We start from the raw sequence: 22,908 nt of genomic DNA, 5'->3' as shown, positions 1-22,908 counted from the left end.
ACAAAAAAGTTATAACAGAAAGTCTGCCTTACAAACTGCAGGAATGGACCTTAAAAAGCATTTTTCAGTCAGTGATGATCTAATGAAAATATGCTGGTTACATTAGAGGAAATGTAGGATCCAGCATTTTTGGAGCTCTGTGGACTAAAAGTCTGGATATCTCTGCCTTTTGCTGAATCAGCTTTACATGAATTCATGAAACAGAGGGCTGACAGTGGCAATGACAGCAGGGCCACCACTAGAGGGGAATGTTGGGTGCCATATAGACGCACATCATTTGGACAAACTGCACTGTCAGTAAAGAGAAGTACATATGAGGATGACCTACTATTTGCAATAAGGGAGTGCCCCAAATACCCCACCTTTAAGACTCATCTCAAACAATGGCTCAAGGCAAACCAGAACTGTGATCACTTTTAACCAGACATCTGTACAATGTGATTTGTCATTTTCTTCTTGTGCATGTTGTCACTTAAACTGTTTATGTTTTTGTTACCCGCCTAGGGACAACAGATTTTTAATTAGCATTTTTTGCTGATTCTGGCATGTTTACATCTTGTATTTTATAGTGATGTTCATTAATGTGCTCTCTTGTCCCTATCAAATAAACAAACAAATAAATAAATAAACATATCTCTGACAAAACCCTAAACTTTTTGGGAGGCGAAATACTGAATCAGTACCCCTACCCATAAAATATATTGATATATTAATAACAATAATCCAATAATATTGTATAATACTCTAAAATGATCTATTCTGCAATGCACTTTTACTCTTTTATGTGTAAATTACATTTTTACTGATAATAAATCTGCACTTGCAGGACTTTTACCTGCTATGGATTATTTTTACATGAAGATATTGTTATCTTAAGATTTCAATCAATTCTTCCACTATTGCTCCTCAAAATGACACCCCCTCCCCACTTAATTTAACACAAAATTTCGATATTTGTGCCGATATTTGTGTTGATATGTTGTGCCGCACAGCAGCGACACCGTGTGTTAATAATCAGTAATACCACAAACTCCGCTCCCGGAAGAAACTACAGTGGAAGTTGCCAAATGAAGATAAAACACTGATTGAAATGGCGTCAGTGACGGTAACGTTACGTGGCTGGGTTTTCGCCACCGTGTCTCTGCTAAACTTTGCATTTGTTTTCATATCCGGTGCAGACTTCATTCGGTTCATATCATTTCGAGCCATTTACCACAACATCACCGGGGAGACGATACTGTGTCAAGGTAAGCTTCCGTGACCGCTTCTGGCAGGTTTCCAGAATAAGTTTGGTGGTGCAGGAGTTTTAATAAGAGGCGGCTGCACGGCTTCAGTCGTTACTACTGCAAGTGTCAAGAAACTGCATCATGGGAGGTTTTTACAACAAAAATGAAATTATGGTTTATAATGAGCAAAAAAAAACCCATTATACGTTAACCGGCTGAGCGAGCGTGTCAGTTTTATGAACATATAATTTATGAATGTACTCACTCAGTAGTAGAAATCAGTTGATATAGCAGTCAGACGCCACAAGGTGGCAGCGCCCGGCTAGCTCAGTCGGTAGAGCATGAGACTCTTAATCTCAGGGTCGTGGGTTCGAGCCCCACGTTGGGCGATACGACTTTTGTTTTTATATATTTGTGAGAGCCGACTTTTATCTGTTATGCTGTTTTTTTAATAGTGGCGATTTTATATGAGTCTGTGCGTCGTCACAGCTTTGTTGTGAATTTGAAATATTTAGATAGCCTGGGTTCCCACAGGTCCTTGAAATCCTTGAAAGTTTGTGAGTTTGAGATAAAAGAAAAAAAATCAAGGCCTTGAAAGTATTTGAAAGCAGACATTAATAGACATGGGTCATTGAAAGTGCTTGAATTTATATGTTTTGTGTAAGAATAGAATATTGTTTAGCTGTGCTGTGTTAGAGAAGGCAAGAGACCACATAGTATGCCAGCTTCTATAAAGTCTGCTAGTTCTCATTATAAAAATTCTGTGTCGTAACAGTAATTAATCTTGATCCGTGTCTCAAACTATGCCATGTTGAGTCCTTGAATTTGAGGGAATTGGGCATGGAAAGTCCTTAAAAAGTCCTTGAATTTGATGTTTAAGAAGGTATGGGAACCCTGGATAGCAGAAAAAACACTTGACACAATGACAATGAGAAAGACGCCTACATGCATTCTGTATTTGCTTGTTTAACAGTAACATGGGTCCATGATGTGTCATTGAGATTGTGTCATGTATTGCTTGGGCACGTTTAATGCATGAGTGCTTGCAAACAGTACCTTCTTCTTCTTCTTCTGTGGGTTTTTATGGCAGTCGGCATCCTTTAAGTTGCATTACTGCCTCCATCTTGATTTAATCACTGTTCTCCATATCTATTACAATCTTTTAATTAGTCCAGTTTCTCTCAAAAATCTAATTGTCAGTTTTTTTCCCTCCACACTCAAGCAGATCTTTAACCCTGACATCCACTTGTCAGAGCCTCCGTAGCCCTGTGAGCCTCGCCTTTCTTTCCTCTTCATGCTTCCTGTATGAAATCAGGGTGTGCGCCACTGTCTCTTTTTCCTGACACTGATTACAGTGGTCAGTCGGGTGTTTTCCTGTGATATGTTATTAGGGCCATGACTTTACATTGTTAAGGATGCAGTGTGTTAAAAAAGATGCATATTGAAATTAACTAATCTAACTAAACAGGTAGTTTTATGTAAATTCACTTAATGTAACAGGATTTAATACTCACTTTAAAATTAATTCATGACAATATTTAAACCTCAGAATTTGATGTGACCTTTCCCTGTTTGTTCACATTGCACATCTAAGACTCCATACCGTGGTCAGTGGCCCTGCGGGACAGCTCTGTCCTGAAGTCTCTGGTGGTGGACCTCGGACTGCTGGCTCTCTTCACCGCACAGCACAGTCTGCTCGCCTGGTCGCCTGTCAAACAGGCCTGCCAGTCAGTGCTGGGAGCCCTGAACAGGACGGTGTACTGCTTCACCACTGCGCTAGCTCTCCAGGTACAACAACACACACACTCAAAGTATGGAAAATTATGCTTTTATAGCAATAATTCACTGTGAGTCATTAGTTGCAATTACAGTGTAATAAATAATTATCGATATATATGATTTTTTTTTTACATAGTTCCTTTATTGGTTGTGATGCTCTTTAAATAGTTTTTCACACTAAAACAGTTTGACATGTTTTGGGATTTATGATACAGTGTGATTCTCTCAAATAGTTAACAGTTTTTTGGGCAATATACTTTATATCTTTGCTTTCTGACAGAGAAATAGGTAAGAAAATTGATAACACTTTCATGTCTGTCTGTTGCCTAAATATGAAGTCATATCCAGCATGCGTAGCTTAGCATAAAGACTGAAAACCGGGGTAAAATACATTAAAATCCACCTCAGCAGCACCTCAAAAGCTCACAAATGAACATGTTACAGCTTGTTTGTTTAATACGACAATTAGCCATTTTTAAGGGGGTTATTTCCCTGTCTGATTATTTTTATGGCTCTTAGCAGTTGCCAGACAACCAGCAGAGACACCATATTCCCCTACTAAAAACAGCAAAATCGATGGTTTTACACTTCAGATTGGTGCAAATTAAAACCCACAAGATTTAATGTATTAATTTGTGAGTTTTAGAGGTGCTGGTAGGCAGGTTTTGTAACAGACAGAGCCAGGCTAGCTGTTTCCCCCTGTTTCCATTCTTTGTGCTAAGCTAAGCTAACTGCTGGCTGTATAGCCTCATATTTAACGGACACATGTGAAAGTAGTAAATATTTTCTCATCTAACTCTTCTCCAGAAAGCAAACAAAAGTATAAGACAAAACGTCAAACTTTTCCTTCAACCGTCATGTATTAATCTCTCTGTGGCATTTTTTTCCGTTAGATCTTGATGCGTTACTGGCAGCCGGTGACTGGCGCCCCCTGTCTGTGGTCAGTACGTCATGCACCCTGGAGTATCTGGTTCCCTCTGCTCTGCTTCACTGTGCACTTCCTCTGCTGGGCCATCATCTGCAGCATCCTCATGATCTTTGATTACCCAGAACTGCTGGGCATCAAGCAGGTAACTCAACTCATTAAAAAATAATATCATTTATCACTATTCAATTTCGGCAATTAGTAATATTTTTGGGGCATTTTTGGCTTTATATGACAGTAAACAGATGAAAGGTGACAGGAGAAGAAAGAGAGAGGAGGAATAATGTACAATAAAGGTGAAACTGAACCAGGGTTGTTATAATTACAGTTCATGGTATGGATCTTAAACACTAGACCACTGAACCCCTTTATTTTGAACAATAAAGAATAAGTGAAAAGAAAATTTTGCAGCTCAAACATTCTGCAGTATAATCTGTCTTCTCAGAACACATTTGTCACGCATATTTTTCTCTCTGCTGTTTCAGCCCTCTGTGCAAACTAAAAGAGCGTTTTTCCTCAACCAAAACCAAAGCTTTTCCAAAACAGTCTCCAGAGTGCATAAATCTTAAAATACGGGCTTGATGACAAAAACTGACGTAAGCCTTTTCTGTGATCACTCATTTTAAATGTCAGTGTAGTTGAACACACGTTAACCTGTATTTATGTAGATTTTTTTTTATTAAATACTGATATTATCACCACAGTGCAGCAGGTTGAGAATGACTGCTGAGTAACGTAGTATCTATGAGCTGTGACCAAATGATTATTTCATACTCATTCTGTTGTCTGACAACAAAAAGATGTATACTAGGTGATCACAGACAGCAGGAAGGGACTGTTCGGAGGGCTGCGAGGAAGCAACTCTATAGTCTGTAACTTTCTCTGTGATCACTCATTTTAAATGTCAGTATAGTCGATCACACAGCTGATGTCATGAACCTGTATTTATGTTAATTTTGTCAGACAATATCACATTCATAAAATAACAGTTTGTCAGCCAGGCTGTCTGTCCTACTCTTTACTAGATGTTGGTTGTGATGCACAGTTATTTTATTTTTGTGTTTCATTGTGTGTTAGAGTCAGCGGTTTCTATGAAAACAATCTCGAAACGCTAGTGATAAATAAAAATTCAAGGAAGATGAACTTTCACATGTAATTCTGACATTTTGCCCTATAAAATGCATAAAATGAGCAATGTGAAATGTATCAAAAGACATTTCTGGCCACATATTGAGTTGTGATTAGAATTACTGCCCGTCTCTGCTTCAGGAAACACGATTTTTTTTTTTTAGTGTGGGCGGCTGTCAGATTTGAACTTCTGACCCCAAACACAAATCTCTTTGGGTTCAGATGAGAACCTCAAGAGGATCAACAACCCAGTTAATTCAACATCTAATTCCGCAATTCACACCCACATCTAGTATTAATATCCTCATTTTGATTTGCTGCCTAAACAGGAACTTGTGCGTAACGAGGACTGTGTAATCCATGATAGGGATATGAAAACATCTAAAAATGTTACGTAAATAGATTGACTTATTGTTGGTGATGCTGCTTAACCTAATTCGCCTCTCTGTCCCCTCCCTCCCTCTCATACTGTCTCTCTCTCCCTTTCCTCCTTCTCTCTCAGGTGTATTATGAGTGTCTTGGTTTGGGGGACCCCCTGTCTTACAAGTCACCTCGTGCCCAACGCCTCCTGTCTCACCTCCGCCACCCGGTGTGTCTGGAGCTGGGCGTTGTGCTGTGGCTGCTGCCGGCTTTGTCTCTGGACCGGCTCCTGCTGGCGCTGACTCTGTCGACCTACCTGGCCCTGGCACACTCACTGGACAAACAGGATTTAGCCTACCTGTGCGTCCAGCTTAACAGCAAGATGCAGATCTTTGCGGAGCCACAACGGGGCAGCGCCGACGCCAGCGACCAGGACAAGAGCAACCACAAAGAAAAGTGAAGTGAAACTTTTCTTACTGCTGTGACATGAAGCTGACTGCTGCCTTAATATCAACCAGAAATACTGTTCAACAACTGACTGTTAATCTGCACTCAAGAGAGCCTCTGTGATCCTCCGTGAGCCTGATATCTGCTGTGCTGAATAAGAACAAACAAACAAGCTCTGGTCATTTCTGCGAATGACGCACGACCACAATCAAACTGAACTATCTGCAACTTGACACTGTAATTCTTAAATATTCTTTTCACTGCATATGTGGTTTCAGAAAAGGAGAGTTTCGTTCCAAAATGAGATTTTATTCCAACCCTCGGAAAACACGGACACCTCCTTTACTGATAAATGTATGTCTGTTGCTGTAGGGTTGTGTTAACTGTTACAGGGTTTCTGCAGGTCTTGAAAATATTGAAAAGCTTTGAATTTAGTTTATAGCTGCAACAATAAGTCGACTAAACCATTTAGCTGATTGACAGAAAATTAATCTGCAACTAATTTTGAGTAATTTTTAAGAAAAAAATGCTAAAATTTTCTGGTTCCAGCTTCTTAAATGTGAATATTTTCTGGTTTCTTGACTCATCAATCATAGTAAACTTTAAATCTTTGGGTTGTGGACTGTTGGACGGGACAAAACAAAACATTTTAGGCTACACCCTGGGTTCTGGGTAACAATAATTGACATTTTTTACTATTTAGTTAACAGATTAATCGATAATGAAAATAATCCTTAGTCGCAGCTCTAATTTAGTTTCCTCCAAAACGGCCTTAGATGGTATTAACACATCTTAAATTTAATTCACAAATGTCTTGAATATTTTCTCTTGCCTGCTGTAGGCAGTAATGTTGGTTAGAATTTTTTTTTTCTGATTGCGGGCTTTCAGGTGATGTTATACATCTATAAACTATGTTTATGAATTTAAATGAACTAAAATAGTTATTATTAGCAAAATAATAATGAATCCATCTATCCTTTTTCTGACGCTTCTGGTCACATTAATTTAACTAATTGTATTAAATTATATACTGCAACGAGGTACTGAAAAAATATGATATAATAATAATGAATAATTATAGACCATATCGTCCCTTCCATCATACTTTCATACTTTGGACGGTGTGATCGTGAAACGGGTATTAAATTGCATTCTGTATTCTGTGTGGTATTACAAAGGTCTTAAAAAGTTTTAAATTTTAACTTGCAGAAGTCCTGTGTGTTAATATTTAGAGTGAACTTAACACCTGCACTAACGTAACGCTACATTTTTGAGTCTATTTCTTATCTTCTCATTGAATTTAGGAAGAAAGATTTGTTAAAAGTGGGACGCCATGCGCAGAATTTTTGGAATGAAACTCTCCAAATATACAGTATATTATTTTGTAACTACACTGAATGAGTTTTTATCACAGAGTATATTTTTTTACTGGCTTTTACAATCCATGTGCCAACTGTAGGTACAAAACACTGTATTTCTCTGCACACTGACTTCATATTTAATTATCCTCGAAAAAGAATGTCATACTGAGATTTCGCACTGGCTAAAGCACAAACATGCAGCTTTGTTTTTCATGATTTGCAGCTATAATGAAAACAAATCTCGTGGCTTTTCTGAGATTATGAATGTACTCCTCACTTGCTAAGGTTGTGGGCGCATTGACAGTAATGTAAAACTAACCGCAATCCACTTGAATCTGAACAAACTGCATGGGTTTGGTATTTCATACCTTAACCTTTTTCATTTTACTTGATAATCTAAGTAACTCATGTCTTAAATTAACTGCTTATTAGCAGAGTCACTAGTATTTTATGAAATATGTCATTAATTCTTAAATTCAAAGTACTGTAATCTTCTGTTCTACTGTATATCTATTGTAGGCTATTTTTCTCTGTGTCTGCATTGTGGCCTCACTGTAATGACTAATAATTTTCAGTATTTTCAAGACTGTGTTAAATAAATATAATAAACTGTACATTGTAGGTGTGGTTTTCTTATTAAGTCTGAAGGGCCAAGTTACACCAGTTTATAGAAGCTGTTTTTGGTTTATTTGCACTCTTCTATATAAACTTTTCATTTGTTTACTGGTGAGTTATTCGCTCTCTAGGAAAAAAAGTCCACAGAGATATACTGAAAACATGACAAAAATCTTTGTCAATTTGATTTGTTATGCTCAGATGGACATAGGAGGAAAACACATAAAGATATTAATTAAAACTTCAACAAGAAAAAATATTAATTTCACACTCCTGGTCATTAAAATGTAGTCAGGTTTCTGAATTAGACTTGAGAGGCAGAGGAGTAGTGTGGAAATTACGGACAGATTGGCTCGGGCTGGCAAAAACAAGAGGAATATTGGAAAAATAGAGTATACAGTGGAAGAAATAACTGTAGTGCCTTCCTAATTTCTCCCTATTCTGCGGAATCAAAAAAGAAGAAGAAGAAAAAAAAAGAGTTACTTAAAGGGGCACTCCACCAATTTACTCATTACAAGAAGTTCAACTCAGCCGGTGAAAATGTGAAGATGTTTAATGTCATTAACTTCTTTAAGTCTGAGAAAATAACCCTGATGCTAAAGGATCTAATGAAAGAGGCTGTAAGGTTGCATTATTGGAATTAGCCCTGCACTTTATGGAAGTACAATACTAAATTGCTGGATTACCCCTTTAAATCCTAAGAATAGATAAACTGCGTCTCTGAAATTGGCTTATTAGTCATTATTTCAGATACGTTAAAACTAAAATATACTGTATTTGCTGAAAATGATACTTTTCATTGTTATGAAGATGATCACAGCCTCCTGTTTGGAAACGTTATAATCAGAGAAGTTTACCAAATCGAGCACCAGAGCTGCGGGCAAATGTAAGAAGATCCGAATGATTGTCTATATTCCAAGACTTTATTCATTCTGGTAGGATTATTAGTACATGTTGGCATTTTTGGGGATCATTTTCAGGTTACAGGTGAATAAAGTCAAGTTGTTTTGATCTTGTATTGTTGAAATAAGCTCCCAAACCCTGGGTAGATCAGACGCAGGAAGGAAGTCTTGGCATGAAAAAAGTAATAATTGCAAAGTAGTTTTAAAAACGCACCACAGGAGGGACATTACGTATGCCATCCCTGTCTCAGGTAAACTCTCGCAGCTCTGCGCTCTGCCCTGCTGACACCACAGCCCGTTTAACAGCCGCACCCCCCCTCCACCTCCACATCTTTTCCAATTAGCTCTGCAGGACAGAGGGAAGAGACGAGGAAGGGGGGGTGGGTTGGTGCACGGGCAGACGGCAATGCTCTCTAAACGCCTTTTCTTAGGTCTGACAATATGGTGTGTGGCACTAAACTCTCCTGACGGAATTTAATGTAATTATCGGATTACAGTCCTGCGGCTCCGAGGCTGGAAATATTTACTATAGTGACGACGGAGGTGTTTTCATGCTCTGCTGCACAGTCAGGTCGTGGGGTGATTTGACTGGGTCCTACAACGTTTTTAAACCCTCTGTTTTGACAGTATATATATATTAATCTGTTGGTTTCTGGCACAGGAGATTTTCCTACGAAGAGTGGAGCGCATTACGCACAGCCAAGACGCACAGTTGTTCCTGTGGAGATGTCACCTGTAAAGTCGATGTGGATACAATAATATTTATGCAAAAACCGGAGTTTTGGTGAGTTTGGTTTGACATTTTCGTTTGAAATATTGCACTAAAACATAAAGTGGTTGTCTATTACGTGTGCATTATGTTCTGCAAGTTAATTTTATATAATTGCGGATATTGTTTTGTGTAAAAGATGAAAGTTTGACACAATGCAACAGGTAGGTGTGCAGCCTGCTATTTACAAAAGTTTTCCTGCTTTGTTTGTGCATTGATTTACACTTGGCTATGTGTTTTTAAATGTTGCAAATACCACATTACACTCACTTGTGATTTTGTGAGTGTGCAGTTTGTAGTAAAAGATTTGTAACTGTATTATGTGCCAAAAGCCCAAATTTGATAATGTGCATCTCTTTTAAACATGGTTGTGAGAGAGATGTGATTTTATTTCATCATTTCCTTTTTTTGCAGACTTGTCCCAGAGGCTATAAAGAGGAACGCTGACCATCTTTTCCAAAAACTTGCATCTTGTCTGTTATGTCTGTGTCCTCTCTGCCGGAATGGAAGCAACTCCTGCTGGAGAAAAAGAGGAGAGAGGAGGAGGAGCGAGAGAGGAGAGAAAAAGAGGAGGAGGAGAAGCTTGCCAGCATGCCCGCCTGGAAACGAGGGATCATCCAGCGGAGGAAGGCAAAGCAGGAGAGTTTTGGTGACAGAGAGAAGGAGAAAGATGTCTGTCTCCTGCCGGTGGATGTCAGATCTCCCTCTGATGCTCTGAGTGACACAGACAGCTCTATAACGGTCAATTTGGGAAGCGAACCGTCACTCAGTCCAGATCCAGGGCTATGGCTCGATGCAGAACCTAAACTAGCGAGTCAGGTGTCTGTGGAGACTTTAGTTCCGTTCCATGAAAACCCATTTATCCGCATACAAAGTGTGTGGAGGAAGGGTAAAGACGCTGACGTGGGTTATCAGGAGAGAGGGAATGAGGTGGATGTAAAGGAAAAAGAGAAAGACAAACCGAACCCCAGGGGTCAAGACGGGGAGTCTGGAAGAGGAAGAGACATAGAGCTGAAAATAGAGAGGTTTAGAGATTTGAGTGAAGGGCGAGAGAGGAGCAGAGACAGGAGTCAAGGAAGAGACAGAGAGAATAACAAGGAGTCTTGGGAAAAAGAAAAAGGCCCATGGAAAGAGTCGGTTAAAGATGCAGCCAAGGAGAGGGAATTCCTGAAAATAAGAAAAGACGAGGAGGAAAAAGAAACAGAGCCACCTAGGCCATTCTCTCCCATTGTCCCTTGTCTTCGAACCATCCGGGCCGACAATATCATCATCATCGAACAGGACAGGAAAGGCAGCGATGAGAGAAGGGGTAGATGGAGGGAGGCGGAGAGGGAGAGACCTGAGGAAGACCAACAGGAGAAGAGAGGGATGAAGATGGACCTGAGGGAGATCCTAGCCGGAGGAGGGAGTGTCACAGAGATCCGAGCCTCTGAGGTTCTGATCATAAAGCCCTCGGCAAGCTCTGAAGAGAGGAATCCAGGAGGAGGAGGAGGAGGAGGAGGAGGAGGGAGAGAGGATGGAGAGATGAAGAGCACAATGGATGGAAGGAGGGAGAGTATGGGCAGGGATCTCAAGACAGACATGTCCTGGCTGAGAGAAAAAGAGAAAGAGACTGCAAAGGAGAAAGAGAGACCATGTGGCCAGGCGACGGTCATTAAAGATGACAGGAAGGACAGCTTGGATGATAACGTGTTTGTTGAAAGAGGAGGGAGGGTCAGCCAGCTGCTGAGTAAATTCGGAGAACACCCAAAGCCTCCGTCTCGATCCAAAAGTTCAGACAACTTCCTCAGGCCTGGGAGGAGAAAATATTCAGATCACAATGACCAACAATCTGAGGAGAGGAGGGCAGACAGGAGGAATATGCTGATGAAAGGTTTGCCGAAACGCTCATTTAGCTTCTCAGATCGAGTCATCAGTGCGAAGGAGAATGGTTTAGATGAAGATGGGTATTATGAGAGGAAACCGCGTGAGAGGATACATTCAGACAAGAGAGTGGCGCCGTGGGTGGATATAGCAGGCTTAAAGAAGGAAACGACAGCAAAGCTCAAACTAGGGTATTCACGGCTTTTAGATAAAGACAGGTTTGGAAAGCAAAGAGATGGACACTTAAAAAATGAGGATGCCAAGGCAGAAACATGCATCCAACACAGGAACGAAGTTAAGAAAGTAGAGCCTGTTGACAAGAGGGCCGCAGAGAAGGCAATTGATGCAGATGGAGATGAGGGGTTCACGGTGGCATCCGTTAAAAACACAGAAGGAATCTCATTTGCTAGAAGAGTACCGATCAGACAGGATGGGAAAGCCAGAGCAGCGGAAAGAGAGGTCAAGAGATTGAGTTTGGAAAAGGAGGTGAATGTAGAGAAAGATTCAGACGCAGGACAGATTGAGGCAGAAGTTTGTGACAAAAAGGTGTCCGAGGCATTAGAAAGCACAGTCCCAGCAGAAACTCTGCAGAATTATGTCAAAGATACATCGGCAGAGCCAGCCATTTCGTGTGACACTGCTGAGAGTCACAACAGACATGCATCAGCTTTCACAGAGTGCTCTAGTCTACTCTGCCAAGTAGCAGAGAAAGGGGCAGACTGGAGGGGTACAGGGCCACCAGGACCTCACCAAATTCATTCAGTTTTGTCCCAGCACACAGAGGATCTTATCAGTAAAATAGAAAAAATAGGAGATACAACTGTTTATAGCAACGAGAAAAGAGAAAGGGCTTACGGGGCTGCTTATGAAATAACTAAAGAGAGTAAACAGGAGGGACAGGCTTACAGCGAGAACCTCCTTCATGACATCACCCCTAGATCTCCAAAAAAAATCGCCCCAATGGGGATCCCTCCAGGTCCACTGGAGGTTCAAATCCCCAGGGCTGTGTTTTACGTTGGAGAGGAAATGTCGGAGAAGAGACAGATCGCTGGTCAAAGCGAAGACGGGCAAGACTGGGAAGGAGGGCGAGGGGTGGAGAGGAGGGATAGCTGGAGAATCGGAAAGCCCTTGAGCCGCATCGAGTCCCTACGAGAGAAAATTAGACAAAGAGAGCTGGAGAGGCTGAGACAAAGAGAGGCACAGGATGGGGATGGGAGTGAAGGCACAGAGATCACTGATGCTGAGGCAGCAGGGGACAGGTATGAAGATGAGGGAACTGAAATAGAGTGGGAAGCTGCAGCTCATAAGCGAAAGAGGATGGTTGAAACAGAGGGACAGGAAGACACAGCAGCACAGACATCCGTGACTGCTTTTGACGTCACGCAGGAAGTCAGCATGTTGAAAACCTGCCCTCAGCTTCCTGTTTCTGTCCCACACTCACAAGGCGTCAGAGGAGAGGAAGTAACAAGCAGCTTCGCCACTGCTGCTGCCGAAGTTACCTCTGACAGGTTCCAAACATCTGAGGATGAAGATGACCCCCTGGAACATGAGGAGGACCAGCTGAGGCACCACAGGAGCCAACACGAGAGCAGAGAAGAAGATAGTGAGGAGGAGGAAAGGGAGCTCTCAGAGGAAGAAGAGGAGGAATATACATCACCTGTTGATCCTGCACAATCTCTTGCCCCTTCGCCACCGCATCCCAACTCTCTCGCAGCCATGAGCCGGATCTACAACTTGGAAACGGTTGGTTCGAGGTCAGGCTTGTGTCTTAGGGAAAAGCCTGTCGACATGTCATCAGTGCACCTTGTTAAAGTGAAGCCCCACATATCAAACGCACAACAGGGGGATAGCAAAGGACTCTCAGGTGAAAACATTTGTGGGGTTCAGAAGATACAACGTCAGATAGAGCAGTTTCAGCTGAAAGAGCAGGAGGCTTTGAAGTCTCATCATGTTGCTTCTACATCGCCAAAAACTCCTCATAAGGACAGAGAGACAAAGGGGCAGCAAAGCCCCAGAGCAGCGTTGAAGCACCAGGTAAAGGACGATGTCAAGATCCAGAAGAAGGATCAAGAAACATCAGAAACGAACCCCAAAGTGTCTCCGCAGCACGTTTGTTCTCCAACGTCTCAGCTCAAACTATCTAACCAAACTATCACCATCAATCCCTCAATCGTCAGGAGCCAATCCCCGGACATTTCTCTGAAACCCTCCAATTGCGCCCCAACTCCTGCCTCCTCCCCGTGCTCTCCATCTCCCGCCCCGTCTCCCAGTGTCTCTCCATCTCCAACACCATCACCCACGCTCTTCTCCATCAGGAGTGCCTCTGGTGGACAAGTGAGGAGAGGTGCCACCATTACAATCACCCCAAAAAAGCCTGCTGGAGGGGGAGGAGGAGTAGGAGGAGGAGGAGGAAGAGTGGCAGGATCTACAACTGGGTCCACAACCTCAAAAACACCACAGCAGCAGGCCCAGACGGCCTCCACTGTGGCTGAGCCGGCGAAGAAGAGGTACCCAACAGTGGAGGACATTGTGGTGATTGGTGGATATCAGAATCTGGAAAAATCTTGTCTGGTCAAGAACAAAGGGACCCCGAAAAGGGTGAGTAGAAACATGCTTTACATGACAAGCTGTTAAATCACAGTTTTTGTAATATGTGTTTCACATAAGCAGATAAATATAAGCAAAATTGGTCTTTTAACCCTACAAACAATGGCACCAAAAAGCAGAGAGGAAACAATCTTAAAAGGTCAAACTGGAACATTTTTTTCAGAATGGAGATGAAAGTGAGTCTGGTTTCAGGGAGATAGTCTAAAACTGTGTCATGAGCGCAGGGGGGGTGGGGGGATCACCTTGAGTCACCTGATGGTCTCTCGTCGTCAAGCAGAATCCCCTTTCACTGGGAGAACATCCCTTTTGATTGAGAAGCACGATCACAGAGACAGACCTAAGCCAGTTAAAGCCTTATCAAGAACGACATCTTGATTCTCAGCCATAATATCCTGGAGTGATCTGCTTTGCCATTTGCTTCAGCGATCTAGTTCAGCACAGACTTTTGACTTTTAGCCTTTGATAATGATCTCACTTCACATATTTTAACCAACCATTTGTGGCCAGTAGCATTGATGACATATCCCCGGATGTTTATGGTTTATTTTTTCTAGAAAGAGCCACAAAAACCCCACAAAAAAACAGTGGAAACAAACTGCTTGTTGCTTTGTTATTACCCCTTTGGGTTTTTTTAAAGCTTCTCCAGAAAGAGACAGTCAACGGTAATATTGCAGGCTTCAGTGGAGACAGAAAAGTTGAGTAGGAAACCACAATGAGAGGCAACCAGCCCCTTTCCTCCCTCCCTCTTTTTTTTTTTTTTTACCATTTTGTCTGCCTGCCAAACATCAACTGCTTGTCTGTGTGAATGCATGCAAGACCACACTGGTATTTACAGTAGTTCAGTCTAAGCAGTGTAGGCTCAACGCAACTGAATCTCTCTGGAGTCAAACTTGATATTTCAGTTGACAGTTCAGTTTGCTGGTTTTAACTTTTACTGGGTCTAGTTTCTTTTCTGAGAATGAGTGGGAGATGAGCTCTTATGTAATAAGGGGAAAAATTGGATGACAAAGCTGTTCAGTAGAGCAGAAACACACTTTGTCTGTCCTTTATTACAACATCCTGTGAATATAAATCTGACTGTATTTATGTATCATCTGATTTCCTATTAAAAGTGTAGCATTCTTTTTTATTCTTTTTTTTTTTTTACTAAGTAAGAGTTGCTAAATTGGTGCTGAATCTGTCCACACACAGTCAGACACTGCAGACTGCTTCCTTGTTCCCTCGCACCAATTTTGCCATTTTTGTTGAGTCAGCCCTCGCTGCCTCTCAGACAAATCTCTCTTTGTATCTTCTTGGCTGTTTCCTAGCAGGGGTTTGGTTTGTTAGACTGCGCTCTTGGCAAACATTTTTTGACCTTCCACTGTACGCCTGAGTGTTATGTACAGCAGGCCGCCAACTTTGTGTGTGTCGTGGGTGAGATGGAAAGAGAAAGAAAGGCAGTGTCGCGGAGAGATGAGAGAATGGCTCGATGGTGGTCTGATGTGTCAACAAAGAGGCGGAAAGAGGAAGGGCGAAGAGAAAAAATGACAGTTTTGACAGTCATATGGAGAGGTTTAACAGCGATTAAAGGCTGCGTTATTTGGTCCAACAGAAACTCTCTGTCACATTGTATGTTTTTGCTCACTTCCTCTTTCAAACTTCTTCACTTCCTCCAAATGAGAGACAGAGATCAACACAAAAAAAGTGACAAGGTGACATCCATTTTTAAATTGCCATATGTCACTCAGATGCAAGTGAGAAGCTGTTTTATTACAGTGCCATCTGTTTCAAAAGTCAACCACACAGTAACTTTTTTACACAAGAGTGAAAGCGAAACTGTTCTCTGTAAATAAATTTCTACATAATTACATATATAAATAAATAAATAAATCTCTTCAGGTAATCCTTTGTTTTACTTCCAGGACCACGATCATGTAATTCTTCCTCCGTCTATAAACAACACCCTCTTTAGCTATGACCGTAAAGCTGCAGTGAGTGACCACTTTGTGATTCTCTGACCACCTGTCGCTCTCACGTTGATGCCCTTCAGACTGTTTGACGTCAGGCCTCCTTCCCTCCCCCATCTGAACTGCGCCATCATGTCACAGAGGGGGGTGACCTGCTTGCTCCTCGTCTTATTCCTCCTCCTCCTCCTTTCCTCCTTTGTATTTATACTTTTTACCTTAGATGTTCTCTCCATTCATGCCACCCGCCACTGACTTGATTCAGACTCTTGAAACAAAATCTGACACCAAATGTCAGGTTCTTTCTAACATTTATCTATTCCTGAGAAGTTTCTGTGTCCGTTTACTGCCATCCCACAAACAATTTTGAAAAGACAAAGACATTAGCGTCTTGGACAGCTATAAAAGTATGATTCTGGCCTTTGGGATGTAAAACTTCTGTGGCTTAATATCTCAAAACTTCTCTGAAGTCTGATAGGAACTTTTACTTCTAGTTACTAAATGAAGCCGCGTTGAACCTTAAAAGCTCTGAAATTATTTCATAAAACTCCTGCTAATGAAAACTTCCCTCTTTCTCTTTCTGTCTCTTTTTCTTCTTCTCTTTCCATTCCTGTCTCTTGCCCGGTGGCTCTGCCGTCCCGCTGTGTTAGCCTGGGTTAATCGGGTTCAGGGAGGGAGGATTAGCCTCCTGTGCCTTAGCATGATTCGCGCAGCCTCTCTAATGCAGAGCTATTATCTGCACTCCTCTGCAGACAGCCACAGTCAGGGTGAAGTGACAGTAACTCGCATAGTGTGTGGTGTCTTCCAGGGTGCATACAGATCATGTCTGCACCTGTGGGTGTGTTTATTACACGTCTGGGCCTCAGAGCTGAGCTGCTGTTATTATAAGACACAGTGTGGATGTGCTGCACTGACCCATCAGTCCGTTTCCTGTCGAATTCAGGCCGCCTGTTTGCACCACTCTGCCCTTTGAATAAACAAACTCCTTGCAAACATCCGTCAGTCCAGGCAAAGACGAGGTAAACACCACAGGGCCACATTCTCCTTTTCAACACTTAACAAGAAGTTGTAACTTGTAGCCACTTCTTTAACTGTCACTACATGAAGTGGTCAGACAGTAAGTATCTTTTCTGAGGGAGTATTTCTGCTGCGTTAAGCTCCATGTTGTTAGTGTACGAACATCTACTGAAACACTCGTCAGTGCATCCAGCCTTTGTTTACATTTGACCATGTGAGCACATGATGAAGAGGGGAAATTGTTAGTTTTCTTTGTCCATTCCTGGGCAAAAACAGGTGTTTTCCTGGTTTACTTGATGATACTTTTCACCTCAAGTTTCTAGTATATTGCTTGATCACAACAGCAAGTGTCCGTCAGCAAACTTGGACGCCATATTTTCTCTTACAGTCATGCTGTTCTTATCTAATCTTAATCATTTCATTCAAAGATTTTGTGTTTTCTAATCACATCACTGAAGGAAAAAAATCTCACTGTGGTCTCTTTAACCAAATAAATCTTTGCAGCAGAATTCAATTTGGTGCATTAATCAGTCAGTTTGGCTTGAATATAAAATGAGGACTGATAAGAGCAACCAAAACAGCAAAGTTGTGAGCTGAAAACCTAAAAAGAAATGGGCTGAGAGACGCTAAAATGCTCCATAGAGCTGAAAAGAACTGTAGGGTTGGGTGATAATCTCTGTGGGTTTGTTACTATAAACTATTCACATTACATGTAATCATCAATTATTCATATAAAAATATCGATTAGAGCAGCTTTTTACTCCGCTACAGGGAAGGCTTGAATTCAGGTTGTCCCTGCTCACCATAGAGCAGAATATAAAGACAAAATATGCAAAATGTATCTCAAAACTGCTCTGAACTCTAATACAAACCTTTACTACTAGTGTAACGAAATGCAACCGTCTTAAGCCTGGAAAGCTCTAAAATAACTTCATCATCAAAATCCTGCTAGTGAAAACTTCCCTCTTTTTCTTTCTCTTTTTCTTTCTTCTAAACATAAAATGTGCAAAATGTGCAAAACGTGGGACAAGAAAGGGAGAACTGCTCAAGGAGTTGAAATGAAATTTTCCCAACATATAAGTACATAGGTTTTTATTATTGATCAGAACTTGTCATTCAAATCACACATTACAAAAACTTTGTTTCCAAACTTACTTATGCATACACCTGACCCGTGCCTAAAGAAGTTGGATACCATATACCACTGTGCTTTACGTTTTATTACTAGCTGTGGAAATCTCGTACACTTCCGTACTCTGTTTGCTGTGTCTATCTATAAGTGTCTATCCCTGTATGTCTGCAGACTTTCACATTAGTTGGCTTTTAAATATAACTCTCTCTTTGGGCTGGTTCCTCCTTATCTGTGTGCATACATGTGTAAAAACCAAATCAATATGGCCTGCGCTCTCATGATATTCTACAGATATCAGTCCCCAGAATTAGAATTTAAATTTAAATACGCTGCACGTTCTTCCTGGAATAATGTACAGAAGGACCTGAAATTGTCAGAGCTGATTACTATGTGGGAATTTAATTCAATTTTAAAGGATCGAGAAAATAGTACTTTTGGTAAATGTGATTGCTCTTGAATTCTCACTGAAATCGTTTTAGAAAATTGTACCTGTTTATGCGTCATAACTGAATTTTTGTCCCTCTCCTTCTATTGCATATTAATTGGATATTGTGTTCATCATTTGTAGTGTGTGACAGTTGTATTTGTCTGTTTGTATTGTTTGTGTTTTTGTTGTAACTTGATGTTTAGGCTGCTCTCTTTGTCAGGTCACTCTTAGAAAAGAGATTCTAATCTTAATGAGACTTTTACCTGGTTAAATAAAGGATATATATAAAAAGGAAAAGTTAAAAAACTAAGGTGAGAAAAGATGTTAAACTAGACCAAATAAATAACTATATAACACCTCTCTCCTCATGTTTACAGGGGAAAGTGTGTTTCGATGAGGACCAGCTGGAGCAGGTGTGTGAGTATCCATCAGAGACCTCCATGCTGGCGTCTACACCCTTCCCTCATGACCAGGGGAGGATCGACAGAACGCAGGCAGAGGAGGCGCAGGAGGAGGAAGCGTTAGTGGAGGGAGGAGCGACGTTGTCCAAGAGCACGAGGAACGTCGGGGTCGGAACGGGACGGGGTCTAAGAGTGGGTCAGTGTCACCCCCTTCTCAAAAAACATAACGTGTAACAGGTAGTTTACTCCTCGTGATGTCTGAAAAACTCTCTGTGGGTTTGGATTTCATTTTTTCTGTTTCTTTTCATGATGATATCAGCACAGAAGAGGGCTGGAGTGCCTGAACTTTTCTTTAAAGGATAAGGCTGCTTTATTTTTCTTACTGCCAACAAATCCCATGAAAAGACTTTAAACATGTGACAAAATGATCCGACTGTACTAACAAGTGTTAATCAGGTAGCCAAAGCTTGATTTATCTTATTCCTCTGTGCCATAGAGCTCAATTAATGCCGACTATAGCTCACCGTGTATAAATCCACAGCTGAAAATACAGTTCGCAGCTGTTTTAGGAAATTACTGAGCCTTTTCTAAAGTGAAGCAATATATATGTGAAGTGTTTTAAAGATTTGTCTTCCGGGGATGTTGGAAAGTTCTGAGAGTCAGACTAACACATTATTAATTCTGTTCTTGTCATGGGATTTGTTGACAATAAGAAAAATATAGAATAACGCCAGCTTTATCCCTTAAATCAGTGGTTCCCAACCTGGAGGTCGGGATGTTGATGTTCTTTGATCTTTTTGTATTATTTCTGGTGAATTACTGGATCATTTTAAAGGATAGGTTCACAATTTTTCAAGTCTGTCCTAAAACAATAGCCAGGTGCCCAAATGAACGTTGACACATGTTTTTCTTGCTGTAATCATTCCTCCTGTTCACACTGGACATTAGAAGATCCCTTCGTAATGTACTTTCAATGTAAGTGATGGGGGACAAATCCACAGTCCTTCTTCTGTGCATGAATGTATCTAAAAGACTAAAAGACTTACTAAAAAGACTGTAACTGTGGAAGATACACACTTTATTTGCTTAACTCAGATGGCTGAAGCCTCATAGTATCTTCAGATAAACTTTTAAATACATTTTTGCTCAAGATTAGGGCTGTAGATTTTGTCTCCCATCACTTACATTGTAAACACGCCTGTAGAGGATCTTCTAATGGGCAGTATGAACAGGAGGAATGATTACAGCGTGCAAATCCTGTTTCAATGTTCATTTGGGCACCTGAATATTGTTTTAGGACAGACTTGGGGACAGACCTGTCCTTTAAATCCTCAGGTTTCTAGTAATTATTTCAATAAGTTTAGACAATGCTTCTTTTTAAGTGTCCACAAGCTTAAAAAAGGTTGGAAACCATTGCTTTAAATGAATAAACTGACCAATTTTCAGACTTAAATGGTGCTTAGCAGGTTAGGAGTGTTTGCAAGCTCAACAAAGTGAAAACACCCTCACTAAACATATTAAAGTTCCCATTAAATATTGGTTTCAAATGCAGCAATGAAACATGTAAATGAGGTGGAATTCACAAGAGCAAACGGTCACAAGATCATCACAGAACCATAACTGTCACTGATGGTGAATGAGAAGAAGTTAGATTCAAAGATAAAATTTTAAAAAAAATCCTAGATTCACCTTTTTTTTTACCTTCCGTCTCCGTCTCTATGTCTTCCAGATGAGTCAGGCCCCCGGTAGAAGCCAGTCACCTCGCCAAAATTTCCCATGTGACGAGATCAGCAACCATTTTGTTGAACAAATATTATCTGATTTCTTTTTTTTTTATCATGTTTTGTTTCATGTGAATCGCTGTATGGAGCGTTGAAGTGAGTGTTTGTAATCCTTTGTGGTGTTTTGTTTAATATTTAGTATCAGGGCGAATGAGTGTGCAGAAGGAAATGTACAGAACAGTTTGGTTTATGCAGTTAATAAAAGAGACATAATTGTGTTTACTGGGGGAAAATATCACCTAGTTTAATTTTCAGGGACTAATGTGAATGTATAATTACGGTACGTATTGTAAAAGACCTGCAGGTGTGTTCTGTTGGGTGCTAAAAGATCACTTATCTATGCAATATAAAGAGACTATAATGAGACTGATAAGATTCTACTTTCTAGTTGATGCATTTGATAGTTTCTTATATGTCATTTACTTTCTCAGTGTAAGTGAGCACAGAAGAGTGATGTTTATGTCATCTGGTTTCATGTGCCTGCTGGATTTGCCCACACAGATGATATGAAGATCGGTTAAAGGACGGGTTCACAATTTTTCAAGTCTGTCGTAAAACAACAGTCAGGTGTCCAAATGAACACTGAAAGAAGTTTTCCTCGCTGTAATCATTCCTCCTGTTCATACTGGCTGTTAAAAGATCCCCCTCAAATGTGCTTTCAATGTAAGTGATGGTGGACAAAATCCAGTCATTTGGTGCAAAAATGCATTTAAAAGTTTATCTGAAGCTTATATGAGGCGTCAGCAGTCTGAGTTAGTCATATCAAGTGAATATCTGTCTTTTTAGCATCAAATTCCCCCTTTGTGTTTCCTCAGATGGTGTTTCCCCGTTGAGCTGCGGTGGAAGTAAAGTAACAAAAAGAAGGACTTTAGCACTAAAAAGTCTTTAATGTTTATTGACTAATTTCGGCAGCTGAAGCTTCATATTAGCTTCAGATAAACTTTTAAATACATTTTTGCACAGAAGGAGTAGATTTTGTCCCCCCATTACTTACATTGTGCATTATGAAGGTATCTTCTAATGGTTAGTATGAACAGGAGGAATGATTATGGCAAGAAAAACCTATTTCAGTGTTCATTTGAACATCTGACTGTTGCTGACTGTTGTTTTAAGACAGACTTTAAAAACTGTGAACCTATCCTTTAATTTAGATGATTAGATAGTAGATTTTTCTTGTCTGAAGCCTTTCAGAAGAACCTCCTCTCAGTGGGTGTTGTATTGAACGTTGCAGGAACGGGGTGGTGCAATGTGTGAAGTACAGGTCTGCATTTTTTTTATGGGGTTTAATCAAGCCTTACTGTTCACAATGACAACTCTGGTAACAGTTCATTTAACGTGTGTGGGTTTAAAATAAAGGTATTATTTTTGTAATGTGGAAGTCTCTGAGAGGAAGACGAGTTGAGAACATGAACAATTCACCATTTCAACATTTCAATTCCATCATTCATCATTTATTACAGCTGCTATCTGACTTTTGGCTGTATTACATTTATAATATAATATATATACAGAGTAATTCTTGTTTGTAAAGTAATATTTTAATTGGTAAAAAAAAAAAGAAGATGTGAATTTTGCAAATTCTGTGCAAATTCTTTTCAATTTTTTTTTTCTATCATGGTTGAAGAAGCTGGCTTCAAGAGAAAAAAATCTAATAAATATTTCTGAAAACTGTTTTGTCTCTTATTTTGTTTCCACACAGAAAGTCCCACTTAAAAAGAGATGTTGAAACACCCAAATCAAGAGGTTTTGTCTCAGGGATACTCTCTTTTGAAATGGTGGTTGGAACCATAAGACCAATACATACATATATATACACAGATGAACGATAAATTAAAGGATAAACCGGTACAGGTCTGAATGCTTTACCCTTACAGTGAGGGGACCCGATGGCTCTTTTATGCTGTGGGGGGCATTTTGCTGGCATGGTTTGGGTCCAGTTGTCCCCTTAGAGGGAAGGGTCACTGCAAATCGATACAAAGTTGTTAAGTAATCACCTTTATCCTATGATGAAACATTTCTATCCTGATGGGAGTGGTCTCTTCCAGGATGACAATGGCCCTATGCAAAGACCACGAGGGGTCACTGAATGGTTTGATGAATACGACATGGTGTGAATCATATTCTATGGCCTTCACAGTCACCTGATTTCAACCCAATTGAAAACCTATGGGAGATTTTGAACCAACGTGTCCACCACCATAATCAAAACACCAAATGAGGGAATA

At 40.6% G+C, this 22,908-nt stretch overlaps 2 protein-coding genes and 1 non-coding gene across 4 annotated transcripts; all 3 read left to right on the top strand.

Moving 5' to 3' along the window:
- The first annotated feature begins 1,029 nt into the window (after positions 1-1,029).
- On the top strand, positions 1,030-6,565 carry nrm (nurim). Its single transcript, XM_067612597.1, has 4 exons — positions 1,030-1,247; positions 2,821-3,014; positions 3,899-4,075; positions 5,561-6,565. The coding sequence occupies exons 1-4, from the start codon at positions 1,091-1,093 to the stop codon at positions 5,876-5,878; spliced, it is 846 nt and encodes a 281-aa protein (XP_067468698.1). The 5' UTR covers positions 1,030-1,090; the 3' UTR covers positions 5,879-6,565.
- trnak-cuu (transfer RNA lysine (anticodon CUU)) lies at positions 1,543-1,615 on the top strand. The gene has a single exon. It is a non-coding gene; the product is annotated as a tRNA-Lys (tRNA).
- A 2,603-nt stretch (positions 6,566-9,168) lies between the features above and the next one.
- On the top strand, positions 9,169-22,401 carry ppp1r18 (protein phosphatase 1, regulatory subunit 18). 2 transcript variants are annotated; one of them, XM_067612595.1, is made up of 4 exons: positions 9,169-9,527; positions 9,927-13,973; positions 18,879-19,139; positions 20,632-22,401. In XM_067612595.1, exons 2-3 carry the CDS (start codon positions 9,993-9,995, stop codon positions 19,134-19,136), a joined length of 4,239 nt encoding a protein of 1,412 aa, XP_067468696.1. In that variant the 5' UTR covers positions 9,169-9,527; positions 9,927-9,992; the 3' UTR covers positions 19,137-19,139; positions 20,632-22,401. The 2 variants fall into 2 exon arrangements, with proteins under 2 accessions (XP_067468696.1, XP_067468697.1); XM_067612596.1 differs by having other exon boundaries at positions 9,170-9,527; positions 18,879-19,098.
- The last annotated feature ends 507 nt before the right edge of the window (positions 22,402-22,908 follow it).

The sequence above is a fragment of the Thunnus thynnus genome, chromosome 15 (genome assembly GCF_963924715.1).
Source record: "Thunnus thynnus chromosome 15, fThuThy2.1, whole genome shotgun sequence".
NCBI lineage: Eukaryota > Metazoa > Chordata > Actinopteri > Scombriformes > Scombridae > Thunnus > Thunnus thynnus.
Note: the sequence above shows the minus strand (reverse complement) of the source record. Positions and strands in the feature narration are given on the sequence as shown.

What these genes read in the sequence shown, in the direction of transcription:
- nrm (XM_067612597.1), top strand. Translation starts at nt 1,091, where the DNA reads ATGGCGTCAGTGACGGTAACGTTACGTGGCTGGGTTTTCGCCACCGTG. An exon ending in GGAGACGATACTGTGTCAAG is followed by an intron (nt 1,248 to 2,820) that starts GTAAGCTTCCGT and finishes TGCACATCTAAG; the next exon opens with ACTCCATACCGTGGTCAGTG. An exon ending in AACTGCTGGGCATCAAGCAG is followed by an intron (nt 4,076 to 5,560) that starts GTAACTCAACTC and finishes CTTCTCTCTCAG; the next exon opens with GTGTATTATGAGTGTCTTGG.
- ppp1r18 (XM_067612595.1), top strand. Translation starts at nt 9,993, where the DNA reads ATGTCTGTGTCCTCTCTGCCGGAATGGAAGCAACTCCTGCTGGAGAAA. An exon ending in ACAAAGGGACCCCGAAAAGG is followed by an intron (nt 13,974 to 18,878) that starts GTGAGTAGAAAC and finishes TCATGTTTACAG; the next exon opens with GGGAAAGTGTGTTTCGATGA.